This window comes from Bos indicus, chromosome 5 (assembly GCF_029378745.1).
Source record: "Bos indicus isolate NIAB-ARS_2022 breed Sahiwal x Tharparkar chromosome 5, NIAB-ARS_B.indTharparkar_mat_pri_1.0, whole genome shotgun sequence".
Taxonomy (NCBI): domain Eukaryota; kingdom Metazoa; phylum Chordata; class Mammalia; order Artiodactyla; family Bovidae; genus Bos; species Bos indicus.
In genome coordinates, this window is record NC_091764.1 from 70285760 (window position 1) to 70305692 (window position 19933).

Sequence of the window (19933 nt, forward strand, 5' to 3'; positions counted from 1 at the left end):
AATGTGCTATATCAATAAAAATGTATCCATAATTTGAATGAAAGGAGTGCACTTTTCAGTTTCTAAAACTATTCACTTACAAAATATCACACTTGTACCATTTAATAGTAGTTTTTGTTTTTGTTTTAAATAGCTCAAGGAAAAATTACAAACTTTATTAAATGCAATTTATATTTTCAAGTATAGCAGCTGAGTCAGAGATCATGTACTTAAGAGATAATTTAAACACAACTCAGAAGCTACACAGGTTCTTAAAATTACTGGTACCCACAATATTCCTGAATCACTTAAGTTTTTGCTACTTGGTTTCACTCTGCACTGGTAAAAAGAAGCAACATCAGTAAGCAAGTTACTCTTCAACATTTAATGGTGCCACAGGGTTAAATAATGGCCTTCCTTTTTTGGCCTGAATTTTACCAAAGTTAGCCTCAAATTCTTTTTTTGTTCCATTTATATTTGCTAGATGTCCATCCTTTATTCCATAGCCTAAGGAATTCAGTTTCCTTATCCTGTATTGTACTATTTGTGGTGTTAATTCAAGAACCATTGGTGTCTCTCTTATCTGAGCTATGGAAATTCCTTCTTTCAATAATCCCTGAATTCTCTCCTCCAAAACTGGAACAGAGTAATACAAAAGGGCAGGACATTTCAAAACCAATTGCTTCAGGTCATGATCAGTACATTTAAAAGCATTTTTAGAGAAAGACATACTGTTCTGTATACTTCTTGGGCAAAGCTGAAAAAGAAATCCTTTGAGTTTGGAGAGAAGCTGGAGAATTTCAAAGTTTGTGAAACCCTGCTTCTGGAAAAATTCTAGTGTTTCCTTTATAGCTGCAGAAGAATTTAACAAAATAAATGGGTTTTGGCTTAACAATTTTAGAAGCCAAACTTTCATGTTGGCCTCGGACCCACCTAAATTTAGATAACTCTCTTGGAGAATCTTTATCACTTGCTTATTCTTCTCAATAGGATTATGAAAAATATTAGATGCAGTAGTCAAAAATCTGCTAATGACCACATTTTTGAGTCCCAACTCTTGAAAGAACTGAATATTCAGCTTCCGGTTTTCCTGGTCTTTAACAGTAAAGAAAGATTCTGGAAACTGTTCTATTAACTTGACTAACTTTTCCTCGTTTTTACAGACCAACTGCCAGAGTTCTCTTTGGGTGTTAACAGCAGTTGGACTGCAGATAATTGCTTCTGGGCAGCGTTCCAAGATACTGGCTACAGCAGTCTCACTGGCACCCAGCTGTTGTAAAATATTTGCAATTTCTTCAACATAGGTTTCATCCTCCAGAAGTACCCAGCCTTTTAATCTTCGAATTTTCCTGATGTCAACTGACAATTTAAAGAGCTTTTCTACTGTCTTTTTATTTTCTTTCTTTGACTGACTATCAGTTGTACAGGTGAAGAATGCTAGAAAAGGTCTGTATTTTGGAGCTGATAGCCTTTTTCGGAAAGAACAGAGTCTGCAGGGCTGGGATCTCATCAGCAACTTCGACAACATGGCTGCAATCCACTGGCTAATTGCCACCGTCCTGAGACTCCAAATGTACAAATCATACCTGTAAGAAAGAAAATACAGGTTCTCTTAGAATACAAACACAAACCTGAGCTACAAATACTAAGCACGGAAATAAAATGGACAGATCATACAGGTAAACTACTCATGTGGAGTATTAAATAGAACTGTTTAAATAATTGATGAAGTAACTGTCATATACTGCTTCCCATCTTAAACTTAATAAATACCCTCTTTGAGCTTTGCAACAACTTGTGAAGTAGTTATTTCCATTTAACAGATCAGTAGCAAAACCACAGGGAGTTCAAAGATTCACAGACCTCAAATGTTATTTTGACAAAAATTTCGTTTCTTACAACTCTGTTTCTGTCTAGGGCATGTACATTTATACACACACTCATTTTTTTTTTTTTTAATGTTTTTTATATTTTAAAGTTGATGTCTAGGTAAAGCAAATACTTTTTGAGGGGGAGAGTCAATTTTAATTTTATATTGTATTTTTTGCTGAATAGCTATTATCCAAAATAAGCCACTGATTTTGTTTTGTTTAAAAATGAGTTAATAAATATAATACTATTTTATGAGAATTTGTGACAATCTTTTTTTATAAATCCAGAATTAAGTCTCAGCCAGGTAAAACAAGGAATACCATGTGACTGCCCGGTGAAGTCATCGGAAATCATATTAGCTGTGGACTGTCATGGTGACCATGGCTTATTTCACTTAGCATAGTACAGCATGTGTTAGGACAAATCAGTTAATTTTAATTGGTCAAAGAGTCAGGGAAGTATTCCTTTCCTTTAGGATTCCTACTGCTTTTATGCATCAGATGAGAAGATAAAAATTCATTCCTATTTCCTTCTATATTACTGTTTGAATCTTAAAAGCCAGCTCCTTTAATTCATTTGAAATTTCTGGTTGTGAGCTGAGGATGTAAATAGACTTTATCAATAGTTTAGCTATATCTAAGCACCATTTTTAAACAATCCTTTCCTTCCCCATGATTTGTGATGTTTCCTTCGTTATGTCATATTAAATGTAGCTTCTGTTTCTAGCTAGCCTGCATCCTTGTGCGTGCGTGCTAAGTTACTTTAGTCGTATTGACTCTTTGTGACCCTATGGACTGTAGCCCGCCAGGCTCCTCTGTCCATGGGATTTTCCAGGCAAGAATACTGGAGTGGGTTGCCATGCCCTCCTCCAGGGGATCTTCCCCACTCAAGAGATGGAACCCGTGTCTCTTACATCTCCTGCACTGGCAGGTGAGTTTATCACTAGTGCCACCTAGCAAAAATAGTAGGTGGCACTCCCCTACTATTTTTGCAATTCCCCAAAGGAGCCAAGTGGCTAATTTCCGGCCTTTGCTTCATACTTGGCTCCCTCTGCTAGACCATCCTAAAACAATCTCTGGTCAGCTCATTCTTTCACACCCCTCACAAGGATGTCAAATCTCAGCTCAGACCTCAGCTTCCCCCGACACCCATTCTCTCTTTCACTCTCAACCCAATACCCTTGTGTCTAACTAGTACAAAAAAAGGAGTGCAGTTCACCACACCAAACATAAACCTTCTGCTGTTTCCCTTTCCCTAGAGTCACACCTTTCATCTTCCAGATAATTCCTGGTCTTGTGCTCATCCCAGCCTCTCTAGCCTGAGATCTCTAGAGCCCTTCTTTCTCATGTATTCACTCTTCAGTTGAATCCTCCTCTCTCAGGTTCCCATCCTTCACCTCAATGGCTCCTTCTCTCACTGCCCCTCCAGCTAAAATTATTTTTCTCTTCCCCTCAGTTAATTCTTGTACAGCCTTTCTCTTCATTTCCTCTCTTCCCATTTACATAACTTCCAATAAAGACAACTTTCATGTGATTAAAGCCAATGAGTAGTTTTAGTTCCTCTTTTGGCATCTGCAGCTTTCAGCACAGGTGACCACTTTCTTTGGGAAATAACTCATACCTGACTTTCAAGACTTCCCACTCCCCTGGTCCTCCTTCCTTCCTCTGTTTCTGACCACCCTTTATCTGTCTTCTCTGCAGGCTCATCTTCAAGGCTTGGTTCTAGGCGCTCCTCTTCTTACCTTAAGAGTTTCTCCTCAGAGATCCTGTCCTTATCCAGGGCTTGTTAATCCACGGAAACTTCATTCCAGCTTCTCAAAATGTAATCTTGTCACTTCCCTGCAATAAACTTCTCAATCACACTTTAGGATAGAGACATAAAGTAAATGTCTACTTTACCGTGGCCTTTAAGGCCTCTGTGTCTTAGGCTCTGTCATCACCAAAATCTCCTGTCCCCCACTGCCTACACTTAACTGTACCAACCCCCTTTCAGCCCTTGGCGCTCTACCTGTTCCCATCACAGGGTCTCTAAAGACTGAGAGCTGTTCCCCATGCCCACAATCCTCCTGTCTAAGTGTCACTTTCTCAGGGAAGGTTTTCTGCCCTTCGTGAATAGATGAGGTGCCAGATAGGCTGTCTTGGCACCGTGGACTGTTTCTCTGTGTGCTTAGTTGCTCAGCTATGTCCAACTCTTTGCAACCCCATGGACTGTAGCCTGCCAGGCTCCTCTGTCCATGGGGATTCTCTAGGCAAGAATACTGGAGTGAGTTGCCATGCCCTCCTCCAGGGGATCTTCCCAACCCAGGGAATGAATCCAGGTCTCTGCATTGCAGGCTGATTCTTTACCATCTGAGCCACCAGGGAATGCCACTTGTCATAGCTGCAGCTGTTCATGTGTGATTTCTGTCTCACTCTCCATGAGGACAGGGATGGTTTACTGCCCTGTTCCTATGATAAAATGCTTCTCTACCTTTCGCCTGACTGGCACTGCTGACTCTAGGATGCATGCCTGGGCAGATGACTTTCGTGTGTGCTCTTCCCCAACACGCTGCTCTTGACCCTACTGTGGCACTTATACTCCTGTAAGTTCTTCATTCTTTCAACCAGTTTTTTGGGGTTTGTTTGTTTAGCTCATTCTCTGTGACAGACATTACGCTAGGCACTAGCTCTTCTGCTAAAACATTCTTCATATCTTCGGATCACAGACCCATCAGAGAATATGGTGTGAGTCAGAGGCTCTCTTTCCAAAAAAAAAAAAAGGACCTATACTCACAACATTTTGCAAACAACTTTAGCAGGATTTGTGAGCACCCTGCAGTCTAACTATGAATAACCTGCACCAGATTACAAACATCTGGCAGACAGGGTCTGAGTGCAGTTCTACTTTATCCCCTGTACCCAGCAAAGAACTTGGTCCACAGATAAACAAAGTATCTGTCAATGGAAAAGCAGCAACAAACCAAGTGCACTACAACTTAAAGTAGTGGGTAAAGCTGTGGGCTGCCTCGGCCTAGTTCTGGATCATTAGTTGTGTTATGACTTGGGGAAGTCACTTTTCTGTGCCTCAGTTTGAGCATCAGGAAAGTGGCAACATTCAGTGTTTGTCAAGGTTACAAACTGGGTGATTGTGAAGATTAACACCATGAATCAGAGTATTCAGAAACTCATTAAGTCATCACAACAACCTATATTAAAGATGAGTTAACAGGTGAAAGTAAAGTACCCCAAGGTCGCTCAGCTAAAAAGAGACCAGATCCCGCATTCAAACCCAAAAGCTTAGCTCGAGCCTGCTCCTGGCCCCGTGCTCTGCCCATAGTAATAATCCAGGTAAATATTTGTTAAATCACAACGTGGGCTATTTTTCTGATGCTTCATTTTTCTTAAGCATTTTGGGGGGCGTGAAACCCACTTCTGTAATATGCACAATTTTCATAATAACGGCCCACTCGACGAACACTAGTAATTAAGCTCGACTGTGACAACACATATGATCTGCTCAGTTTGAAATTAACCCCAGTTTGTAAAAAAGAAAAAACGAGGGCCCAAGGAAGACGGTGTTGGGGAGAGACCGAAAACCACACATCCGTCATGTGGGGCACGCGCTAAGAAAAATTTCCGGCCGGCTGCGCCCCGGCGTCCACCAGCACCCTGGCCAGCCAGGCGGAGCTGAGGCAGCTGACGGGGAGTCTGTCTTCATGGTGGGCAGCTCCCAACTCCAGACTGCAGCGGCGAGCACCCACAGGTGTGCAGGACCGGGACGACTCACCTGTCAAGTGTCCGCTCTGTACACGGCACGAGTTCCAGGTCTCCAGCCGCCGGCCAATTCCCCACAACAGCGCTGACCCGGCCACCTGTGAACCCGCAGACACGCCCAGAGCCCCCAACGCAGCCAATCAGGACGCGAGGCAGAGGCTACGTGACCCCTCTGACGCAGCGCGGAGGGGCAGGGTGGCGGAGTTCACCCCGACCGGCTTTTTAGCTTTGGCCAGCAACTATTGTCGCTGGCATTCTCACGCCTTTGCCCTCTGTGTAGTTTAGAGAACTTGGAGTTTGTCTTTTTGTCCCTTGGGGAATGTCACAGCCCGTGAGAAGAAAAAAAGGTAGAAATAACTCAGAAACCGCTATATGTTTAAGCTGTAGCCATTCAGAATTCCCCAAATAAGCCTACAGATAAAGAACTAATTTACAAAAGAAATTTAGTTTAAAAAAATCCCGAAACTTCTTCGGAACCTATCTAGCCTTCCTGTCCCCCGTCCCCTGCCAACCCAGCAGTCAGCTACAGTGCCTGATTCTTCTTTAAAGAAGAATTAAAGAACTTGAAAGAATTAAACTGCCTCCTGACACTTTAACCCAAATACTAGCCTTTTCAGATAAACTGCTTGGTGGTTTATATTCTGATTATTACCGGTGATTCCAATCTCATAAACAAATCTCTCCCTAAAGCCAGGCTCAACGTCTGTCCCATTTACTCTCATATTTATCCATACACATATTTATGGCATGCCTATTAAGTGTCAAGCATTTGTAGCAGCAATGACAACACAGAAGTGCACCAGACAAGGGGGAATATGGAGTTCACATTCTGGTGGAGGACAAAGATATTAACCACCACTGACACTATTAACTGCAACTATAATAGAGTTAAATGTAAAGGACAAGGTGCCAAAACTGGGCTAGCTGTCCTATGCTGGGTGTGGAGCTGGGAACAGGAAAGCTGTGATTTACCCGGGCGCTAGGCCCCTCACTTTGTATTTCATAGTATACTGTGCATACTTCTAAAAACAGCCTTAACACAAAGGACTGTAATTCTTCTAGATTGCCCTGTCTCCTTGTGGAGTGAACTCACTGTGGATACTGATGAATTAATTTTCCTATCAACAATGCTTGGCACATGACAGGGACTTGGGAAATGCTAACCAAATCTTTGAGTCTAGCCTTATTACCTAGTTTGTGCTCAACAGCCTTTGTTGAGAGGGTGACAAGTTGTACTTTAATTCCACAGAGTAGCAGCAAGAATCCTTACTCCTTGTTTCTAGATCAACTTTGATCTCCAGGATATATGAGGTAGGGGAGTGTTTGTCCAGTAACTCTTCTCCCTCTGAGTTACCCCCACACAAAACCCACATTATTTGTGGCTTTACTGCACTCTTTCCTGAAATACTAGGATCTGGGGTCCAGACTAACTGAAGTGTGTCACCTACATCTGGGTCTGATACCTAGGTCAGGAAGATCCCCTGGAGAAGGAAATGGCAACCCACTCCAGGATTCTTGCCTGGGAAATCCCATGGACAAAGGAGCCTGGCAGGTTACAGTCCATGGGGTTGCAAGAGTCAGACACAACTTACCAACTAAACTACCACCACAGAAAAGAGAAGGAAGTTACAGAATGTGAAGTCGGGCCTTAGAACTGCATGCCACAGTCACTGGTCAGGAGGGAGGGAGCAGGAATGTGCATTAAGGAGCTGGCAGCTAGTACCAGGGCTCCACAAAATTGTATGAGGAATGACAACACAACCCTGCACATTGTAACCAACACTTGAAACTGACCAATTTAGCTATGCCAGTTGTCTTAAATAAATGCCACCCAAAGTTTTTTCCACCCTAAGTATTTAAATAATTCACTTCTAGGACCATACAATCAGACAAACACCTGAATAGCAAAATGGAATTACCAGATTAATAATAGTTATGATAACAATAATTGGCAGCTAACCAGAGTTGCAACATGCAGTTATGCAGACTCTACGCTGCACAATTCAGGGGGCTACACAGCATGACCACCCTATAGCTAACATTTATCGACCATCTTTACCACATGCCAGGCACTAGAGTTGGTCATGGACAGGGAAGCCTGGCATGTTGCAGTCCATGGGGTCACAAAGAGTCGGACACAACTGAGTGACTGAATTCAATGAACTGATGAAGCAAATACTATTCTCATCTTCATTTTATAGATGAGAAAAAAGAAGGCACAAAAGGTTAATAACTGTCCAAGATCTCACAGCCGATAAATGGCAGAACCAGGCATTCGAATCCAGAGCCCACACTCTTAACTGTTACACCATACTGACTAATTCACAGTTGTAAGCCCAATTACTTGAAAAAAAATCTCTTTGGTTTTAAATCTTTCTTATAGATATGTTTATTTTTAAAAGTACCAAGTATTTAGAAGATAGTACTCTTACTTAGAATAATTTTGAAAAGTATTTTACTAAATTATAGTAGCTGTTTCTTCTTTCAGAATGGTAACATGTAGTTTACAGACTCTGTTTCTAGTTTGTGATCACATCTCACATACCAAAGCTCTCCTCCTTACCTAAAACAAGCAAAAAAATTTTTTAAAAGAAAAAAAAATCAAGTACACAAGATTCCATATATGCATATACTTTAATAACATAGTCACACTTTAGCTGTAATTGAACAAAGAAAGGGAGAACAAAAAGAACTTAACATATGATACTTCCACAACTTTGGGTCAAAACAGGCATACATGAAGTTTTAAAACATATATTATCTACGTTAACAGAGGCTATAACTGCTAATTTTGATTATGCACATTTTTTAAAACATTATTATCAAAGAGTGTAAAGTTAGACCAAACAATGATGTCAAGAAAAATTCTGTCTTAAAATTTTAACAAAGTCTTTTAAGAAAGTCTAGAAACCTATTTTCCCACACTGACTCTCAAAACTTTGATTTTTTGTATCAGAATATCAGTTAGCCACTTTAATTTTTACCATACATGAAAAATTATCAAAAATATATTGATGGGTCTATACTAATTGTGACTATTTATATTTACATTAAGCAAATTCTTTTACCAAGTTCTTTATATACAAATTACCATTTGTCCTATGTCAAATTCATTTAAAAAGTTAAAAACCATGGAAATGTTATTAGAAATAATGCATTTCAATATGTAACTGCTTTCCATCAATGAGGAATATTTTAAAATAATTTAACTGAAAAAGTATTGAACTCCCCACCAATTTCAGCTGCAACAGTATTCCTTCTGAATGTTTTCTGTGATGTAAGGAAAAAAAAAAACTGCGTAAAGCTTGATTGCAAGGAATGATAAAAATCTGATGAGTGTTTACTAATCGTCAAGAAATTTACAGACTAATTAGGTTCACATTAAAAAACCAATGACTTTAAAAATGTGAACAGTTCAAGATAACTGAAGAAACAAAAGTCTTAACTGGCAAATGCATTGTATGAAATCTTTTCATATAAATTTAAATCATAAAACAGTATTCCCAAACCAATTGAATTGAATATAGGCATGGCTTTTTGACATTTTCAAAAAGGACCAACATTGAAAAAAAAAAAAGCTACCTATCAGACTGGAAATAATTTAGATTTCAGATCTATCACAATAGATAAATTTATAAACACTTAAGATATGAGGAAAAGTTCACAAAGGGATATTATTAATATCACTATAAGTTAAAAGTCACTTTAATTGTTTTAGACTCATGGTCACATAGGAAGGAAATGAAAAGGTTGGCTTTTTCTGAGAAAAAATCTGAGCAGAACACCATAAGCTTTTCAGATCTGAAGATCATCAGTTCAGAGGACATAAAACAGTATAGCACTGTGCCTAGTACAGGTGTACTTCTCTTGTCCCAGAATTGATTTTGTAACAATCATTGAAAAATTTATGCCTGGGACTTCCCTCGTGGACCAGTGGTTAAGACTCTGCACTCCCAATGGAGGAAGCCCAGGTTTGACCCTTGGCCAGGGATCTAAATCCCACAGCCACAGCTAAGAGTTAGCATGCCACAACTCAAGATCCCACATGCTGCAACTAAGACCCAGAGCAGTCAAATAAATATTTTTTAAAACTGTATGCCCCAGATTCTCTGGTTTGAAAATAGAGATAAGCTCCATTTCGGAAATTATCTTAATTTATGTTGATTACATACTCTGGCTTAAGCAAGACATAAAGCTCTAAAATATTTACCTAATTAGTGCTTTGTCGCTGGACTTTAGGACCAATACTCTGCGTGTCCTCTTCCTGACTAGGACGTTTCCCACTGCCAAGACCAGCGCCTGTGGAGCTTCTTCCTACACATTAAAAAAAAAAAAGTATGTTTAAGATAGGAAAGGTGAAAAGCACAATATGCTTGAATGCTTCATTCTTACCTTGCTTTAATAGATGAGTTTGCTGACTGTCTCCATGAGCATAATGTAAAATACCACTCCCTTGAGTACAACCTGTTAGTATTTAAAAGACAGTTTTAAAAGACAGTAAAATCACTTAAGTAAATTCCAAGTTGTATGTATTAAGATTACAAATCTAATTTTTAGTATTTATATTATTTTTTTTAGAATTAATCCACAATGTTTCCTAAGAACCAAAAATCATATGCCCAAATCAGGAAAACTTAACTTGTCCTTAAATTTAGGGACACAGAAATGTTAACTATTCAAAGGAAAAATCACTGATAGTCATTTTGTAAAAAACATTTCTTTACTGGATGACAATGATTAGACACTTGATCATGAAGGCAAAACATAGGGCATCAGTAAGATATACATGCTTTCTTCACCTCCTTCTTTCTCAGCACCAATCTAAAACATACGTCCTTGGAGATAAGAGAATAAATGTCTGTCAGATGACAGCTAAACAGTTCACACAAGGAGGAGACACAGACGAAGGTGCTACCCACCCCACCACCTTCCAAGCAAAGTTTCCTAGTTCCTTTAACTCTCAGTGTTCTTCTCCCTTTTTTCCTATTGCATGGGGAGGCAGGATCTTAACAATTTATCACTTACTGCATTTATTTTTTTCTCTTTCCACACCCCCATTTAGACTCCAAGCTCAATGTGGCTTTTATGTCTTCTGTTTTTTGAAAGCCTCACAGTACCTAGCTACAAAGTGTGTTATAGGCAAATATTTACATAATTAGACTACTTTCAAATTTATTAATCCTACCATAAAACATCGTGTGTATAAATTTGTGAAGCTAAATCATTCCAATTTAACTTGCTAACATGATTAGTTTTGCAGATAACTTCAAATAATGAATACAGATTTGAACTAAGAAAGAGTATGTGCCATCATCCCCCATTAGTTAGGTAACTGGAGTGTGTTGCTTTCTACCCCTCTGCTGCCTGCCTGTTATCTCAGTGTTTCACAGAACTTCTGTCCCTAAAACTCAAGTGTGGAGAAAAAAGGCAGTCTGTGAACTGCGTAAGAAATGTGACAGAACTTTTGAAATGATTCCTTGTTAAAGTTTATTTTAAATCGTAGGAGACTTTGAGAAAGAACATTTCTGAAGTACACTACCATCAACAGCAATAATTTGAATGTAGGCCAAACACATAATAAAATCTTTTGTTTTATAAACACTACACATGGCATTACATTTACAGGGGAGGTCCAGTGATACAGAAAAGAGTATGAACTTTAGGACAAGTTAGACTTGGATCTGAGTCTTAGCTCAGCTACTTACTAACTGTGGGATCTCGGTTAAGTTACCTAACTCTTCTAGGCTTATTTCTCCAATCACAGAATGAGAATCCCACCACCAGGGGATTTCTCCAGGATATTGTGAGCATGTGACAAAAATCTCCTCATACACAAAAGTAGGCAGTAAGAGATGAGTGCTTTCATTCCTGTTACCCTAAGCTAAGTGTTGATGCTCTCAAAAATATGCAAAATATTTCTGAACTCAGAGGAGTTCAATTTGTTAAAAGATTTTATTCTTAATATCAAATTTTGAGTATCTGACATTAAAAAAAAAAAAAAAAGACCGGGAGCTGACTGTGACTCAGATCATGAACTCCTATTGCCAAATTCAGATTGAAATTGAAGAAATTTCTAATTTCTAGGGGAAACCACTAGACCATTCAGGTATGACCTAAATCAAATCCCTTATGATTAAACAGTGGAAGTGACAAATAGATTCAAGGAATTAGATCTGATAGACAGAGTGCCTGAAGAACTATGGACGGAGGTTCGTGATATTGTACGGGAGGCAGGGATCAAGACCATCCCCAAGAAAAAGATGCAAAAAGGCAAAATGGTTGTCTGAGGAGGCCTTACAAATAGCTGAGAAAAGAAGAGAAGAAAAGGGCAAAGGAGAAAAGGAAAAATATACTCATCTGACTGCAGAGTTCCAAAGAATAGCAAGAAGAGATAAGAAAGGCTTCCTCAGTGATCAATGCAAAGAAATAGAGGGAAACAACAGAATGGGAAAGACTAGAGATCTCTTCAAGAAAATTAGAGATTCCAAGGGAACATTTCATGCAAAGATGGGCACAATAAAGGACAGAAATGGTATGGACCTAACAGAAGCAGAAGATAATAGGAAGAGGTGGCAGGAATACACAGAAGAACTCTACAAAAAAGATCTTCATGACCCAGATAACCACGATGATGTGCTCACTCACCTAGAGTCAGACATCCTGCAATGTGAAGTCAAGTGGGCCTTAGGAAGCAACACTATGAACAAAGCTAGTGGAGGTGATGGAATTCCAATTAAGCTATTTCAAATCCTAAAAGATGTTGCTGTTATAACGTGCTGCATTCAATATGCCAGCAAATCTGGAAAACTCAGCAGTGGCTACAGGACTGGAAAAGGTCTGTTTTAATTCCAATCCCAAAGAAAGGCAATGCCAAAGAATGCTCAAATTACTGCACAATTGAACTCATCTCACACACTAGCAAAGTAATGCTCAAAATTCTCCAAGCCAGGCTTCAACAGTATGTGAACCGTGAACTTCCAGATGTTCAAGCTGGTTTTATAAAAGGCAGAGGAACCAGAGATCAAATTGCCAACATCCGTTGAATCACAGAAAAAGCAAGAGAATTCCAGACAAACATCTTACTTCTGCTTTACTGACTATGCCAAAGCCTTTGACTGTGTGGATCACAACAAACTGTGGAAAACTCTGAAAGAGATGGGAATACCAGACCACCTGACCTGCCTCCTGAGAAATCTGTATGCAGATTTAAACTGGACATGGAACAACAGACTGGTTCCAAATCAGGAAAGGAGTACATCAAGGCTATATATTGTCACCTGCTTATTTAACTTATGTACTCTGCATATCATGAGAAATGCTAGACTGAATGAAGCACAAGCTAGAATCAAGTTGCTGGGAGAAATATCAATAACTTCAGATATGCAGTGATACCACACTTTATGGCAGAAAGAGAAGAAGAAATAAAGAGCCTCTTGATGAAAGTGAAAGAGGAGACTGAAAAAGTTGGCTTAAAACTCAACATTCAGAAAACTAAGATCATGGCATCTGGTCCCATCACTTCATGGCAAATAGATGGGGAAACAATGGAAAGTGAGAGGCTTTATTTTGGGGGGCTCCAAAATCACTGCAGATGGTGACTGCAGCCATGAAATTAAAAGATGCTTGCTCTTTGGAAGAAAAACTATGATGAACCTAGACAGCATATTAAAAAGCAGAAACATTACTTTGCAACAAAGGTCTGTCTAGTCAAGGCTATGGTTTTTCCAGTGGTCATGTATGGATGTGAGAGTTGGACTGTGAAGAAGGCTGAGCGCCGAAGAATTGATGCTTTTGAACTGTGATGTTGGGGAAGACTCTTGAGAGTCCCTTGGACTGCAAGGAGATCCAACCAGTCCATCCTGAAGGAAATCAGCCCTGAATATTCACTGGAAGGAATATTCACTGGAAGGACTGATGCTGAAGCTGAAACTCCAATACTTTGGCCACTTGATATGATGAATGGACTAATTTGAAGAGACCCTGATGCTGGGAATGATTGAAGGCAGGAGGAAAAGGGGACAACAAAGGATGAGATGGTTGGATGGCATCACCGACTCAATGGACATGAGTTTGAGTAAGCTCCGGGAGTTGGTGATAGACAGGGAAGCCTGTCATGCTGCAGTCCACGGGGTTGCAAAGAGTCGGACATGACTGAGTGACTGAACTGATTTTTGGTTAGAACATTTGAAAATTGAGATGATTCAAATGTCCAATACATTCTGACTTCTTCACATGTATTAAGAATATATGTGTGGCAAATAACTATACATATATATCACAAAGAATACCACTATAGACCAGGCTTTGTAAGGAAAAACTCATGTGCAAAAAGACCAGCATCGCTATGCATGTATATGATAAATCTTTGGCCACATTCACAGGGCCTCTGATCTTCTTAATTAATTATCTTATAGTTAATATATACTTAAAGAGAATAAAACATGGGCATTCTGAAAATATAACATCTGAGTTTCATTTTCCTTAATATTGCTATCCTCATTCAGTTTGCAAGATCTTTGACCCAAATTCCACTATATGTAACAATATTTTCCATCTCCATTGTTTTTCAGTCGCTAAGTCATGTCTGACCCTTTTGCAACCCCATGGACTATAGCCCCCTAGACTCCTCTGTCCATACGATTTCAAGGCAAGAACACTGGAGTGAGTTGCCATTTCCAGCTCTAAAATGTCACTAATGGAGTAAGGGGGTGTGTATGTGTGTACATGTACGCATATATACAAGGAACCTATTACACAAATTTTAGATAGAATTTTAAAAACATATTATAGTGAGGTACAATAAACAATATATTTTATTATTCATCTCTTTATGTTACTAAGTATAGAAATTTCCTTTTTACTTACTTGCATTGCTGCTACAACCTGGGATATTTTCTCCCGGAGAATATCCCATGAGGCCTCCATTCCCATTAGGATTAGATGGCACTGAAGCAAGAAGACCTAAAGGGAAAAAATTTCCTATTAAGTTATCATCAAGATGAAATTCAAGGATGGGGACATAAACAGCTGCTAAAGAAACAAATCAAAGGCATTTAAGACATACCGAGTCCTCTGTATCGTGAAAGCTGCTGATAGATCTGTTTCATCCTCTCAATATTCAAACGGCTTGCCTCAGCATGGTTCACCATTGGTTTAGGATAATTAACTCCTATCAAACATTTGGCTACCTTTTGAATACCTTCTGGTGCATTCCAGGGATCATAGATATATTTTGCAGGGAAGCCTCTTAGGACAGGCAAATAACGCCTTTTAGGAAAAGGAAGAAAAATTATTAATAAATGAACTGTAAGCAAATTATAACACACTATTTATTAGCTATGAATGACCCAAATCAAATCAATACCATTTAAATGATTTATTACCCTTTTCCTCATCTCTGCTGCCCATCAGGAGTGGGGAATACCTTAAGTGTTGTTTAAGCATGACAAGCTCTTCCTGGATTAGCTATTCCAAACTGAATAATAATCATCCTTGATTTACCTGATATAGTCTCCATTGGGATCTGTTCTCCTACCAAAACCAACAGGGCAATAGCAGTGAAAGAATTGCTGGAAAAAGGAACTACAAGACAGCCACATCCAACTTCCAGCATTTATGCTCCAATCTGCATCAAGCAGTAATTCTTCAAATACCTTCAGAAGTAACGGTAATCAATTAGTTTGCACACAGATATTTCTCAAAGCAAGCATTTTCCAGGTCTCTGTAGATCAAAAGTCAATGTAAAGAAAATCTAGGACTGAACTATAAAACTAAACATTCCAAAGTTAGTTTCCTTGTCTATGTTCTATCCTATAATGAGTTATTTCAGGGAAAGAAACATATTAGTACTATACAAATTTCTGAATAGAATTTACCATTGTAAGCTTGGCAGTGTTATTGGAAAGGGGAGAGAAAAGTTATTCAAGTCATTGATTTAAAAGGGTAAGTTAGGATATTGGAAGATTTTTTAAAAAAGGAAAAAAAAAAGTAGTAAACACTTTCAAGAAAGCAAAATACTACCAAATAAACCACCAAAAAAAACACTTGGAAGCTTGGTACATTGGTCTACATAATGGGAACAATCAAATACAAATGACCTTTAAAATTTAATTAGAGTTATGGAATTTAAATTTGGGATTCCTTGATCCAAAAGGGAAACAGAATTAAATTATTTTTATAAATTCATTAAGTGTGTGCTATGCATCTACCTCATGTACGACTTGGTGCTAGGAAATAGAGATGTAAAAAAACATGGGATCAGAAAACATGGAAAGGGGAAATTTATGATATAGATAGGAAGGTAAAACGTATTTAAGTCCTCTTATATATACCCATAAGATGATGTCACAAAATGTAGTATGCATCACATTACATAATAAGACTAAAAAGCTATGGTGTTGAAGTGAGGCAAAATGATTTATATTTTTAAATTTATAAAATAAAGATTGCTATTTCTAAGACTCTTTGGTGAATCTTCTACGTGACAGAAATGATCACCTATAAATATACATCAATCTGCTAAGCCCAGAGTATTAAATTTTAGAGTTCCCTTGATGGGTAGGCTGATTTAGCCACTGAAATGACTTCAGGTTAACTGACTTCAGGTTAATCCAATCTGATTATGCCCAAAAGTTGCCTCTATAGTTAAGAAATAAATGCTTTTCTATTGAAAAACAGAAATAAGACTATAAACGAATCTATATAATAGACAACTTTTAGGATATATATATATATATATATATATATATATATATATATAAAAGGTATAGAGTTCTTCAAAATAAAGCCATGCTACATTAGTTGGAAGAACACTTACTTTCATTCCTTCTTCCCAACTAATCCACAGGTCACCTCGTGTCAGGAAACAAGCAACTGCATGTCTGGCTAAATGATGAATCCAGCCCTCCTGACGAAGCTGTGTCATGATGGCATCAATCCATGGAAAGCCCGTCCGTCCTTCTGCCCATTTTGCTAAAGCCTCAGGATTCTTATCCCATGGAATCTGAACACAAATGGGGTTTCCTTCCATTTTGTCAAAGCGTGGATTATTTGTTGCTGCTGTATAGAAAAATTCACGCCATAATAGTTGCCCATAAAGGGAAAGGGGAGGGGAACTGTTCTTCTTCACCTAAGATTAAAAAAGCAAAGAAGTATTATCAGCGATTTTTTTTTTTGTAAAAAGTATTTTTTAAAAATAAGCTCCAGTTCTAGATAATACCTTTTTGTAGAGATCTGTCAGTTTGAAATAAAAGAGTCGACATGACAAACAACCAAATCGGAGATAAGGACTGAGTCCAGTAGGGCTAGCGAGCAGGGAATTTGCATTCATTCGAGGTCTTTCAAAGTTTGCCACCCAAGCCTGAAAAAAACACAGAGAAAGTTATGCTAACTGCCTTTCCAATTTTAAAAGACTGAAATTGAGCTTTTCAAGAACGTTACATAGTCCTTGGGGAATAAAATCTCATTTTTTCAGCCACAAATGACAGATTTAATAAAAAACAAGATAAAAGTGAGCATTCTTTTGTTTTAGTCATCCTCATGTGGCAAATTCCTAACACAAGGTTGAGAGCACCTTCAACCTGTCTTTCTGACACTGAGATAATGTGAAACAGAAGAACTCTATCCTAGCTTTAAAGTCATCAGATACCAGCTTACACAGAAAGCACAGAGGGGTAGTACTGATAGTAGCTAAACAGTAAATAATTGGAAGAGGAGGAAGAAGGGTATTTAAATGAAGACAGTTATCAATTTTCAATTATATTTGTGCTATTTTAATTATTTCTCTTAATCCTCCTTTTTCAACAGCCTATTTTATTGTTTTTAAAAAAGTGAAATTATTTTTTAAATGACAATTTGACAATATAAACATCATCTGTATTATCATACTTTTCTTTCCAAATGCCTTTCCAAACGTGTAAGTGCTTCAGTTTCTCCACCTGGCCACACTGCAGAGGGTAAGCCATCTGTATCAAAACCTAAAAAAAAAAAGGAAATGGAAAAAAATCTGACAGCATAAAAATGAAATGACGCCCTGGATAGGTCCTCACAGAGAGATGATATATAACATGGTCACTGTCCTTTGAGACATTTATCTTAAGGTGATAACAGATAGACCATTAATTAATAGCATACATAAATAATACACAGATTAATCACTTTTTCATTTAAGACTTTCTTTTTCTTTTAGTGCAAAATACATGTCAAATTAGAAGTGGGATTTTTCTGAATGGTTTATTAACTCTTAAGCTCCATATGTATTATTGTTTACACCTACCTAGTTCTTCCAGGGACGGGACTCCGTATTTCTCATCATGGTCATCAGACAGAGGAGTTGTGCACTTTTCTATCACTTCTGAAGTAATTGTCTCTACTGGTATTTCTAGTGGTTCCATTTTGCTGATGAGAGTCTGGAATCTTTTATAGGTAAGAGGTGGCTGACCACCATTTAGTTCTATGATCCTATTATAAAAGTTAGTAAAATGCTATTAGTATTTTTAAAAGGACAATATAACTTGATAAACTTTTAAAAGTCTTAAAATAAGAAAATTAAATGAAGATAGTAAAATGAAAAATCACTTCTATTTTCTATTGTACATGTTTTTGTTAAATGTCAATATATGTATCTTACATATATCTTTTATATTTAATTCTAATCACTAATTTCTCAATTAAGTAATACTATAAGGAAAGAACCTTGCCAATGGGTAATCTGAATTAGATACAATTTGGGAATAACCCATTATTCTTTCTCACCATAGCCATTTGCACTTAAGACTTCAAGGAGAATTATCTTCTTATAGGACCAAGAAACTTGTTAAAACAATTAACAAATCTAAAAATCATTCTCTTCATTTTATAAACATCTGCTAGATGTCAAAATATACAGCATGCAAATATCAAAACTTTTATGACAAAGAAAATTAAGCATCTATAAGTGGAAAAAACAAGTGGCTAATAAGCCTAAAGGCAAAAACAAAAAAATAATATATATGGAAATGTAAAAATATTTTGCAACACAGCTCAGAGAACTTTGTAATCATCAATAAAAACTAAACCAGGCCAATATTATATCAAGGAGTAATCAGCAAGTTTTATTAATTAGGATTCTATATTACTATAGTGATAATTACTTGGTATTTTCTATTGTGCATGTTTTTGTTAAATGTTAACATATGTATCTTACGTATATATTTTATATTTAATTCTGATCACTAATTCCTCAGTTAAGTAATACTAAAACAAAGAGCCTTGCCAATGGTATTTATTGCCAAATTAGATACAATTTGGGAATAACCAATTATTCTTTTTCACTATAGCCATTTGCATTCTAGCATTTAGGCTTCATAAAAAATTATTGGTAAAATTATACTCTATCATTTTATGGATCAGAAACTGAAGCCTCAAGAGAATTTAATAAACTAGTCAAGGTCACATAACTAATAAGTAGCAAATCGAGATTTTCTTAATCCAAATAGAATAAAGTTTTCTCTATATCACATATAATGGTGAATCAATTATACGTATGGAAAGTAACCACCAATAAAAACTATGCTCTGCTTTTAGAAATTTTGCTTTGAGGTAATTCTTTGAGTTTATACCTAGGATCATAATGAAATCTGTCCACTATAATGATCTACAATGATACTACTGAGGACATTACTAATTATATAACAGAAGCAAAATAAAAATCTTAGAAAAGATATTCTCTATATGCTACATTTTTATATGACGGATTTATATAGTAAATATTCACATTCAGTCTAACAAACAATCCAATTTTATACATAATTTTATACTGAGCTTCTCACTTTAAGCAACTGCCCTTATCTTGTTTTGCCTCCTTGCTATCAGCTCTCTAAGGTTAAGAAATATGGTAAACAAGCAGGCAAGTTTATTATCAAAGGATATATGACTTCTGGCTTAATAGGAAGTTAAGACTCCTGCCTGAATCAAACCACAATTTTTTGTACAACTGGAAAAGTGGAATAAAATAGTCTGTCATATTACAGAATCAGCTTTATTATTTTGATAAAATGTGAAAACAACTTAAAAAAGTAAAATAAAAGGTACATAAATTATGAGATTTCAGCACTTGTAAGGGTGACAGTATGCCAAAGGTTAGTGTTAAAAAATCTTATGAATCCTCAAATCTTACAGCATGTATTAATAAAACTTCCTAAATTTAACCTTGACCACAGAATCTCTGTTGGACAAAGCATCACAAAAGACTGATATTTCATGAAATATACTTTGAGAAATAAGATATCATACCATTGTTCAGAGGACTACATAATATTAATACAATTTTCATATGAACTCAAAATTCAGAC

The 19933-nt window shown here is 37.3% G+C and overlaps 2 protein-coding genes across 7 annotated transcripts in view; both read right to left on the reverse strand.

The window, feature by feature from the left end:
• Positions 1 to 344: 344 nt before the first annotated feature.
• On the reverse strand, positions 345 to 6106 carry MTERF2 (mitochondrial transcription termination factor 2). 3 transcript variants are annotated; one of them, XM_019961243.2, is made up of 3 exons: positions 5617 to 6101; positions 3593 to 3689; positions 345 to 1565 (listed from the first exon to the last, which is right to left on the reverse strand). In XM_019961243.2, the coding sequence occupies exon 3, from the start codon at positions 1505 to 1507 to the stop codon at positions 350 to 352; it is 1158 nt and encodes a 385-aa protein (XP_019816802.1). In that variant the 5' UTR covers positions 1508 to 1565; positions 3593 to 3689; positions 5617 to 6101; the 3' UTR covers positions 345 to 349. The 3 variants fall into 3 exon arrangements, with proteins under 3 accessions (XP_019816802.1, XP_019816803.1, XP_070645765.1); XM_019961244.2 differs by having other exon boundaries at positions 3593 to 3712; XM_070789664.1 differs by lacking the exon at positions 3593 to 3689 and having other exon boundaries at positions 5617 to 6106.
• A 1516-nt stretch (positions 6107 to 7622) lies between these two features.
• The window catches only part of CRY1 (cryptochrome circadian regulator 1), a 96414-nt gene continuing 84103 nt past the window's right edge, over positions 7623 to 19933 (reverse strand). The window contains exons 4-13 of one of the 4 annotated variants that reach the window (XM_070789661.1): positions 17878 to 18062; positions 17490 to 17578; positions 16822 to 16962; positions 16420 to 16731; positions 15105 to 15256; positions 14668 to 14870; positions 14469 to 14564; positions 9996 to 10067; positions 9814 to 9917; positions 7623 to 8166 (exon numbers count right to left, since the gene is read on the reverse strand). In XM_070789661.1, coding sequence (XP_070645762.1) covers positions 9814 to 9917; positions 9996 to 10067; positions 14469 to 14564; positions 14668 to 14870; positions 15105 to 15256; positions 16420 to 16731; positions 16822 to 16962; positions 17490 to 17578; positions 17878 to 18062 — 1354 coding nt within the window. In that variant the 3' untranslated portion in view covers positions 7623 to 8166. Of the gene's footprint in view, positions 8167 to 8218; positions 9918 to 9995; positions 10068 to 14468; positions 14565 to 14667; positions 14871 to 15104; positions 15257 to 16419; positions 16732 to 16821; positions 16963 to 17489; positions 17579 to 17877; positions 18063 to 19933 lie in introns of those variants that run through there. The other 3 variants (XM_070789663.1, XM_070789660.1, XM_070789662.1) reach the window with 3 other exon arrangements.

Excerpts from the sequence above, each read along its gene's own strand:
- MTERF2 (XM_070789664.1), bottom strand. The coding sequence starts at position 1,507 with ATGTTGTCGAAGTTGCTGATGAGATCCCAGCCCTGCAGACTCTGTTCT.